The 9,480-nt window shown below is 33.0% G+C and overlaps 1 protein-coding gene across 1 annotated transcript; it reads right to left on the reverse strand.

Moving 5' to 3' along the window:
• Nucleotides 1-8,070: 8,070 nt before the first annotated feature.
• ND-B14.5B (NADH dehydrogenase (ubiquinone) B14.5 B subunit) lies at nt 8,071-8,863 on the reverse strand. Its single transcript, XM_017628929.1, has 3 exons — nt 8,577-8,863; nt 8,344-8,487; nt 8,071-8,287 (listed from the first exon to the last, which is right to left on the reverse strand). The coding sequence occupies exons 1-3, from the start codon at nt 8,731-8,733 to the stop codon at nt 8,238-8,240; spliced, it is 351 nt and encodes a 116-aa protein (XP_017484418.1). The 5' UTR covers nt 8,734-8,863; the 3' UTR covers nt 8,071-8,237.
• Nucleotides 8,864-9,480: the final 617 nt, after the last annotated feature.

Below are 9,480 nucleotides of genomic sequence, written 5' to 3' on the forward strand. Positions count from 1 at the left end.
TTCACACTTGTCTGGTTATCAGGTTACGTGGTTATATATTTTATTCAGTTTACAATAAAATATACTACAGCGTAATCATTTTTGACCAGATCACCTGACTGACAACCAGGCAAGTCCGCTCACCCAGAATGTTTTTCAAGTTAAAATTTGTATATTATCTGTATACCAGTATATAAAATGGTAGTCGGTTTTCGTTGCTCGGACTTAACTCAAAAACCACTGGCTGGATTTCAGTCAAATTTTTCGGAGGTTATTCCTTTCATATACAATGCGTATTCACTTCATGATAAGCAATGCATCTTCAAAAAATGGACCCAATAGACAGCGCTGAAGTCGAAGTATTTTGAAACCCGTTATGTGTGGTCTGTTTTGGACCTATGTTTATTTTATACGAATTTAATTTTCATAGGCTAAGTGAGAGATGCCATCCTTAGGATGGCGTTAAGTATGCATTTAAAGAGTGCAAAATTGAGTAAGTGCACCTTTTTGTGACGCACTCATACACCTTAAATGTGATGTTGGATCTACCTCCGCTTGATAAAGTTGCTCGCCTACGTTATGTACGGAAACTTTTCGTACTGTGAAACAGCGAGGATTCTTGGCTCTCGTACAGCAGAAGGGAAAAAGAAAACGAACATTTGTTCTCTTCAGTTTCAGCTCCTCATTTGAACCCCATTGTCGGAATTCACTAGGATTTCCGGTCCCCAGATTGTACCGCTCCTCTATGGGAAATTTGAGCCTATTTTGCTGCCAAAAGTCAATTTCTTGACTTGCTTGGAATTAATTTTTTTTGTCTTATCTCACAGAGAATACTTCAGAGTAAAAAAACTGTAAACTCTGTTTTTCGATAAATTGACTTACCGTTGATTTGGTAACCCTCAAACAGATAGTTTAGAAATTTTCTGTAAACGAAAAATATGTAGCTTGATTTTGTGCCACTTTCAAATGCGTGTATCTTGTAATCTATTTGCTGCTTTTCAAAAGAAAGCGGAAAGAAAGAGTGACGGTTAGCAGAATATTTACCGTTAAAAAAAATTTGGCCACAAAATAGGGTCAAATTTCCCGTAGTGCGCTCGAACACACTTTATTAAACCAAAATTTTAAAGGCAATAAAACTGCATACCCAAAACATTTCTAAAAATTTAGATCAAACATTGTTCGACATTTTTTTAATTGTTCTAAATTTTTTGTTAAGTTCGAAACTTTTTAAAATTCCAAAAACATTTCATTTGAGAAACATTGGGAATATTTATAATAACTTAACATGTGAACACTTGTTTGAGCCACTGTATATGCATGTAAATAGTAAGCATACTAAATACGTAAGCATGTATGGAATACTGGTTTCCTAGCGCAAAAAAATACGCAAAACGCTTGGGAATAAAACTGAGTGCGTGAATATGAATGATATTTGTATATCAATTTTGACAAACACTTAGGAAAATGATGAATTGCTTCCTTTTGTATGATTTCGATTTTCTCCAAACTTTGAAATGAGTATTCGTTAATTTAATGAATATACCCTGCAGGGAGTGACGTTAGCTTATACCTAACTTTAGTCTGTTTACGTGAACACTAGTGCTAACTATTAACTGTGTATTTTGTTCGAAAAAAGCTAACTAATTTGTGGGGCGATGGCCGCAAAAAAGTCAGACCTGGATACCTCTGCACTACATGTCAACTAACTTGTAACTAACTACTTTTGGACATAAAATATCAATAAGAAAAACAAAATATTTTTTTGTTTTTTTACTTTTTTATTTTCTTATTTATTTACTTTATTTTATTACATTTCATATTTGTTTACATATTCTGCTCTGGGTAGCCCCATATTCGAACACCGTCAGACATAACTTCAAAATGATAGTATAAAATATCGATCTTCCTTTTATTTGTCCTGAATATGAAAAAGAATCTGCGAAGTTCAGAAAAAAAATGTATTTAAAGTAATTTTTGTATGAGGATATTTAATAGAAACTTGTAAAGAAAACCAACTCCCGATTGCGTCTGCAAGACTCCTGCACGACTTTACAATTCACTTTAAGTTGGTTTTGTCATAGCTAATTAAAAGTGAGGTATTAATCGAAATCTCGCCAAAAATATAAGTTGGTTGACCATTCTTTGGCTTTAAGCTTTCGCAGAGCTCAATCAAATGTTAGAATGTATGTACCTATCAGGGTTGTTACGAATATTCGCATTCGCATTCGCAGCCGTGGAACTTCCGCATTAATTTTAACATTCGCTTTCGCATTCGCAATAATCAATGCGGATCTTTTGCGAATGCGAATATTGAAGGGACCGAAAATAAGAGTTATTTTTTTACGAGTTAAACTTGGCCAAATATTTTTTATTTCGAAATAAAAGCCCTTTCCGGATAATAAACAAACCGCTTATTCAAACTATACAAGTTTGGTATCAAATGAAATAGGACTTAAATGCTTTAAAACTGAAATGTCTAAACGAGGAAAGCCACATATTGAAAAATATTTCAATAAAAAATTTTAATTATTTACCATAGAACAAACCTTGGGTCAGGTATATGAATTTTTTTAGTATTAAATTATATAAAAAAATATAAATAGAGGTGGTAACCTTCGTTCGTTATTTCTGTTTAAAAGCTATTTCAGTCCTCTTTCATATGATACCAAATTTGTTCAATTTGGATAAGCGGTTTGTTTATTATCCGGAAAGGACTTTTATTTCGGGATAAAAAATATTAGGCCAAGTACCTGGAATATTGTACAAGTGCACTGATAAAACGTATATCTGTGAATTACAAAAACTAAAATCGAAAAACGCTGTTGACGTTACAGGTTCTCTAAATTCCGAAACANCAATTTGGATAAGCGGTTTGTTTATTATCCGGAAAGGACTTTTATTTCGGGATAAAAAATATTAGGCCAAGTACCTGGAATATTGTACAAGTGCACTGATAAAACGTATATCTGTGAATTACAAAAACTAAAATCGAAAAACGCTGTTGACGTTACAGGTTCTCTAAATTCCGAAACAACCAAAAAGAATGAGAACGAAGAATTCTTTGGAAAACAACGGTGTTTAAACAACGATCTTGCCATGATACTAGATTGTGAAGATGAAAGTCAGGAGGATACATCCGACATTTGCAGCTCAAAAGGAATTTTTGCATCGCAATAAAAAAAATTAATTAATATAACTGAAAGTCCTCTCAACTTGTGCAGCGTCAATCGAAAAGAATTTACAATTTCGTCAAATTTCAAAGTCTTTGAAGTTTGTCGCCTCGAGCGAGTAGTTATATAGTGGCGCAGGTTTGATTTACGAACCTTTAAAAAGTTTTTATTAAATTCAATGTTCCAATTTGTAAATTCAAGTACTAAAACACATTATTAAAAATGACTAACCATTCCGTTTTTTATTTACCTAAATCACCTTATTTACTCACCTATGTAAATTATTTCTTAAAAATACTTAACATCGGCATTTGTTAGCTTTTAAACATCCGCATCCGCATTCGCCTCCGCGGATGTCTAAAATTCCACATTCGTAACATCCCTAGTACCTATTAGCATCGTAATCAACAGGGTGTCCACATTGTTTAAAAAAGTGCAATTTCTGAAAAAAAAATATCGCCAAAAATCGCTAGTTTTTTTTTCTTAATTTCATGAAATCGATTTAACAAAACTTTTATTTTAAAAATAAGATCTTGTTATAATATAGTTTTTAAAACGAATATAATACCTTCAGAGGGTAATAATAAATAACACAAATCACTTATATAATAGTGATGTACAAACATTTTTTTTTTTAAATACGCATACTTTTTAAAAATATTTGTTTCAACACATTTTGCAATAGGACTGTGCAATTATTAAATATATTATAACTCATATTAATTGATGAATGTTGTTGTTGTAGCAGCATACAAGTTCCCCAAAGAGTTTTTGGGGAGTGTTGCTGAAGTGACGGTCCTTGGCCAAATATAAATCTGGGTCGTTCCGGTNCATAACCCAGCTCACAGGCGCTATAAATGCACAGATAGAGCAAATAAGAGTAATGAACAATAGGATAAACCAACTAGAAGCCAGGGTTAGTCCTAGGGTGGCCAGATGCGCTGATTTAATCAGTACATGTGCTGATTTTTTTCTATTGTACTGATTTTTAAGAGCCCGAAATCAGTACGCAAAATCTACTGATTTTTTGAGTTTGTACTGATTTTGTACTGATTTTTACATTTAATAAATAAATAAATACTTTTGTAAATTGGTGTAATTGACATTTACCTGCGGTTTACATGTTCAAAACAATGGTTTTTGACAATTCATACGTGTGAGCATATTGAAAGCATTAATTAAATTTAAACCATTATTAAAAATGTGTCAGCTTGCAATTGTTTCGTTTCCAAGGATTTCGCAAAATAACAAACTGTTTGGATTCAACCCAACCCGATTTACGATTTGCAGGTTTTATAGGATTTACAGGAAAAGCTGGTTTCGCCATTAATAAATCTTATGAAAGATGATGGGGAGGGAGTTAATCATATATTAAGTACACTGAGAAGATGACAATGAGAGATAATCTTTTGATTATAATTAAACATCCACTGAGAAATCGGCTCTCAGTATTTCAAACTTAAGACGACTACTGCTACGGTACAATGTAAGTTCTAAAAATTTGGAAAACGTGCAAACTCCCGACTCTTAGATATGATATATGTAGCTTTACTTTGATTTTTGATGTTCGGCCACCTGTAATTTTACCTGCACATACACATTTAACACTATTAAATTCGTACTCGAAATTTTTATTTTTTTTTAATTTTCTCAATTTTTATAATTTTCTGGAAAGTTTGAGATTTCAACTCACATGTATTTTGTTATAAAATTAACTATATTTTTATAAAAAATTGAAATTAAGTAAGGAAATAAAAAATTTTCAAAAAACCTATCAATACATTCTACTACTATTTTCCTGAGCACAGCTGTACATAAATATGTAAAACCTTTGATTTGTTTTAAAGTAATGAATTTTTATATTGATAATTCTATATGTATTTAAAGGTCTATCAGTTATTTTTTGGTCAAATTAATGCGCTGTTATTTGGTTGTTATATTGTTAATNACAAAGTTATAATACCCTTGTGCACAAGTGCGCTCGGGTATAAAAATACGCTTAAAAATGAGCTGATTTTTATGACTTCGTATGATTCACACACTTTTCTTGGGACAAAATCAAAGCTTTTTTAAAAGTATTTAATTTACTAGGTAATCGTTTCAAAAGTTCTTCGATTAGGGCGATTAAACATTTTTGACAGTCTTTTAATATGCTTCTTAAGTCAAGTTTATGTTTTGTATATTTTTATAATCGGAAAAAATTTATTTGAGTGGAAAAAATCGCCAATGGCGATTTCCTAAATTTTTCATATATCCAAAAAAAAAATCGCCAAATTGGCGCGAAATCGCCAAATCTGGACATTCTGGTGATTAATGCCAAAAGCTCTAATTGGAATTTTTTTTTCAAACTATGTATGGGTGTCTTGCAATAAATTTTTAACCACCCTCCCGATGAGCTAGAGATTCTAAACTTCAAACTAAGCTCAGAACCAGATGATAATGCAATCTGAAGGGTCGTATAAATACGATTGTAATAGTCATTTTTGGAATATGTGTATGTATGTATGTATGAATATTACATACGTGGAAGGAAATAACTCCACAAAAAATTTAGCCAGCAGGTGGCGCGGGAGTCGAAATGTTTTATATTACATATTTACATAAAATCAAATAATTCCTCAAAAATTGTTGCCGATAGGTGACGTAGGAGTCGAGATATTTGGAAACCCCGTGTTTTTGATCTGATTTGTTTCATATTTTAAACATAAAAATAAAAATAAAAATAAAAATATATATAAATATAACATTTTTAATAAAATTTTAAGCAAAAAATTTAAACTACCGGATCTCACGAATGAAATGCTGAATTAAATAATCAAAACATTAGATGAGGAAAAAGATAATGCTCTAAAATATTTCAACACACACAATTTCAAAGAAGCCCAACACTTCAGTTGGACGAAATTGCAAAGCTATTTTCTAAAAGAAATTCGGTTTTGTCAGTTTCATCAAAATTGCGGTAGTGTAGGTACATACATGTGTATGTATATGATGCAGTTTTAGTAAAAACAAACAAGAACAAGTCTTGTTAGTTAGTATTTAGATTATGATTTTTTTTACAGTAATTCTATTGTATGCAAGATACCGCCCAATAGGCATTTTTTCCAAAAAGTTTAATTCAACTTCTTTAGAATTACCTACCTTGGCCATAATCTCAGCTAATTCCAGAAAGTTTCGTTGCAGCAACAGTCAACCGATTTTGCCCAGTTCACTTCTCCCACCGTTCCAGCCAAACTTTTCGTAAGTCACTTCGACGCACTGATATAGGCGAACAGAAATGACGCCACCAATGGTCTACTGCGCACTTATGCGAACGGCTGGCTTACAAACGGTTACAATTGCATGGCACAAATATTGGTCGAAGCAAATAATACAATGTAAGCCTCCTTATTCCGAAGCCTGACTGATGGCCAGCCAATATTGTACGCTTTCGGTTGCACGTTTACTCACAGTTGGGGGGTGGCTGTTTATTTGTTGACTTGTTTGCGAGTCGATTTCCGGTTTGCATGAGCGATAAGCGAGAAAACGCAGTACAGCAATTGAGGATATCGGCACAGTGCGCACTAACTTGTTTCATTAGTTAATTAAATTTTTTTCGTTATGGTTTTCGATTTCAATTTTTTATTTTAATAACTTTTTGATTATTTTTTTATTTTAGTTACATACGAAGCAGAAAAAATACTAAATTAAATCACTAGTTTTTTTACAACATTTCCAATAAATTTTCAGTCATCACAGTTAACTAACCGTACACTTATTTTTACTTTTAGCATTCTTACAGCCAAGTATTAACATCGTAACCAATGTGATGAATTCCAGAGAAAGGAGAGAACATCATAAAGATGGAATCTACCGTTGCAGTACTAAACTGTCCATATGCCTTCTGCGTAACACTTTCTGGTTTTGTACTACAATAAACTTTATACATTTTTTGTTAAATTTTTTTACGTTCAACTATTTTTCTTCTTGGTGATTACTTATTAAATTTAATTATTCATTTGAATTTCTTATTGTTATTGTTATTTTAATTTTTTTTCCAAAACACAAGCACGTTCTCCGTCCTACTGATTTTCACCATTCAACATCTAAATCTCAACTGACTATTGCAAAGTTTCTACAGTGGCGTCAACTGTCTCTGTCTATTTTGTGGTTACTCTTGGATCAGAAAAACAACCCCTACAACAACAAATCGCTTGTTGGTGAACTCGTATAACGGTTTATTTCAGAGCCTGCGCGTAGGAGTTCACAAAAAGGAGGGAGGAGGTGACAATATATCGGCCTACTTATTGGTGTAGGTAGGAAAAGGCTATATAATGGCTTTTGTTTTGCAGCGATTCCGAAACATAACCAAATGTCACCGAAGAAAATAAATACTCGTATTCAGTTCTTATAACTTAATGACCGCGTTTAATGTGCTTTGTCAACTAAAGCTAAGGTCATAATTATTTACATTCTTTATTGCTTTCTATACACGGAGTAATGGAAATGACTCCACCGCCATTTTTTAAGTTTTCAATTGGAAGGCTAATCGTGTTCAAGTATTTCCGTGCCACCTTTGGATTGCTTGGCTAGAAAAATATCTGAAAATAAATGTAGGTAACCTAATTGAGAGTTGATCGTAAGCAGATATTTTTTTTTGGAAATTGGGCACCTTCCTAGGCGGTCTTAATTAAGCGCTTATAATACCAGTCCCGTATAAAAAGGCTGTCTTCCTAAACGCATCAATGCAATGCATCAGTACCTTTTATTTCCAGATCATAACTCATATCAATATGCGAAACCATGAAGAAATACCAATTTTTAATAGTTGTGCATATCCATTGAATACTTGTATCTCCTACGGTTCATAAATACAAGAGACTGATGCATTTCATTGACCTGTTTAGGACAGACAACGTTAACTCAAAAGTAGTTCATATAATTAAATGTAAACTTTTTATGTATGTATGCATATTTACTTCTTTTTCAACTTTTTATTGATAACTAGTTATACTTCGAACATCCAATAAAGATGATTTATACAAATTATTTTCGTTTGCATCTTTGCAGTGATTACAAATATTATTGGCCCAGCTGGCTATTCCATCTTTATCGGATTGGCACCCAAGCTTCCAGCACATCAGCGTACTTCGTGCGCTCTAAAATAAGGCAACATTAGTTTCTACAATACTACATACACTTCATTCTTCTTTACCTTTTGGTGGAAAATCATCGGGATGCAGTTCGATATAATGCCTCAGCACAGCATCACGTTTGGCAAGATGTTCGTTGCGCTTATTGTCGAAATACAAACCCAGGCCGCCACCAATACCGGAAAAAGCTAGATGATTCTGTATACCTAGAAGAATAGATATTCAAAAGATAATATGCCTTTTAGTCGCCTGAAGATTAGTGATTCTCCACAAAGTTACGTCACATTAAGCATACCAGAAAATGGTGGTTTCCTCAAACCCCAATTTATGAAAACGGCACATCCGAAACCAAGTATGGAGCACACTATTGGATTAAATATGCCATTCAAAAACGATGGCTGGCGATCACCTTTATCAGTCAGGAGCTTTATTGGATCGATTACATTCGACATTTTTCTGGTCAAATCAATGGCACAATTTTCCAACGAAAGCACGGTCAAGAAAAACAAAAACCAACACAAATGTCATAGAAAGTCAAAGTGTGTTACAGCTGTTCGTGTTGCCACTATGTATATCAATGGTGGCTTTTAGCATTGTGTACAAATATTAGGTTCATTCCTTATCTTTTTGGACTAAAATCTGAAAAGTGTCAAAATGCCAGAGCGTAAGCAAAATGCGCTCACTAAAAGAGAGTAACAGGAAAAGTAAAGGAACGCAAAAAACCAAATTTTTAGTCCAAAGAATGGCAACAACAAAACTAACGTCAAATAAGAACAGAAATGTATGTACAAAACACATTCACACAAGCACAAGCACAATAAACACTTGCTATATCAATTATTTTTTGCCTCCTTCCAATTTCAATTCATTTCTTTTACTTTTTAGATTATTCTCACTTTTTGCGTATTCTTTAATTTCCGTTAATTTAAATTCAGTTGAGTTTGACACTTTTCAGGATTTTGCCAGAAAAAATTCTTCTGACTAAATCTGACTACTTCGGACTGATGAGAGTCGCTCTCACTGACTGTTGCTCTCTCATTTTTGCTGTCATTTCCGAGTTAAGGAACGCTTTTTGGACTAAATCTGACTACTTCGGACTTTTTCTGACTATTTCTGGGAGATAAGGAACGCGCATATTGTATATTATTATTGTATTCTTCCACAATGGCTTTTAGTTTGAGATATTTTGGAGACAGTGT

Source organism: Rhagoletis zephyria, unplaced genomic scaffold (assembly GCF_001687245.7).
Source record: "Rhagoletis zephyria isolate East Lansing unplaced genomic scaffold, Rhagoletis_zephyria_1.1 Rzeph_scaffold_06351, whole genome shotgun sequence".
NCBI classification, from domain to species: domain Eukaryota; kingdom Metazoa; phylum Arthropoda; class Insecta; order Diptera; family Tephritidae; genus Rhagoletis; species Rhagoletis zephyria.

Excerpts from the sequence above, each read along its gene's own strand:
- ND-B14.5B (XM_017628929.1), bottom strand. The coding sequence starts at position 8,733 with ATGTCGAATGTAATCGATCCAATAAAGCTCCTGACTGATAAAGGTGAT. Across the intron at positions 8,488-8,576 it reads GAGGAAACCACCATTTTCTG|GTATACAGAATCATCTAGCT; the intron begins GTATGCTTAATG and ends CTATTCTTCTAG. Across the intron at positions 8,288-8,343 it reads CGATGATTTTCCACCAAAAG|AGCGCACGAAGTACGCTGAT; the intron begins GTAAAGAAGAAT and ends GCCTTATTTTAG.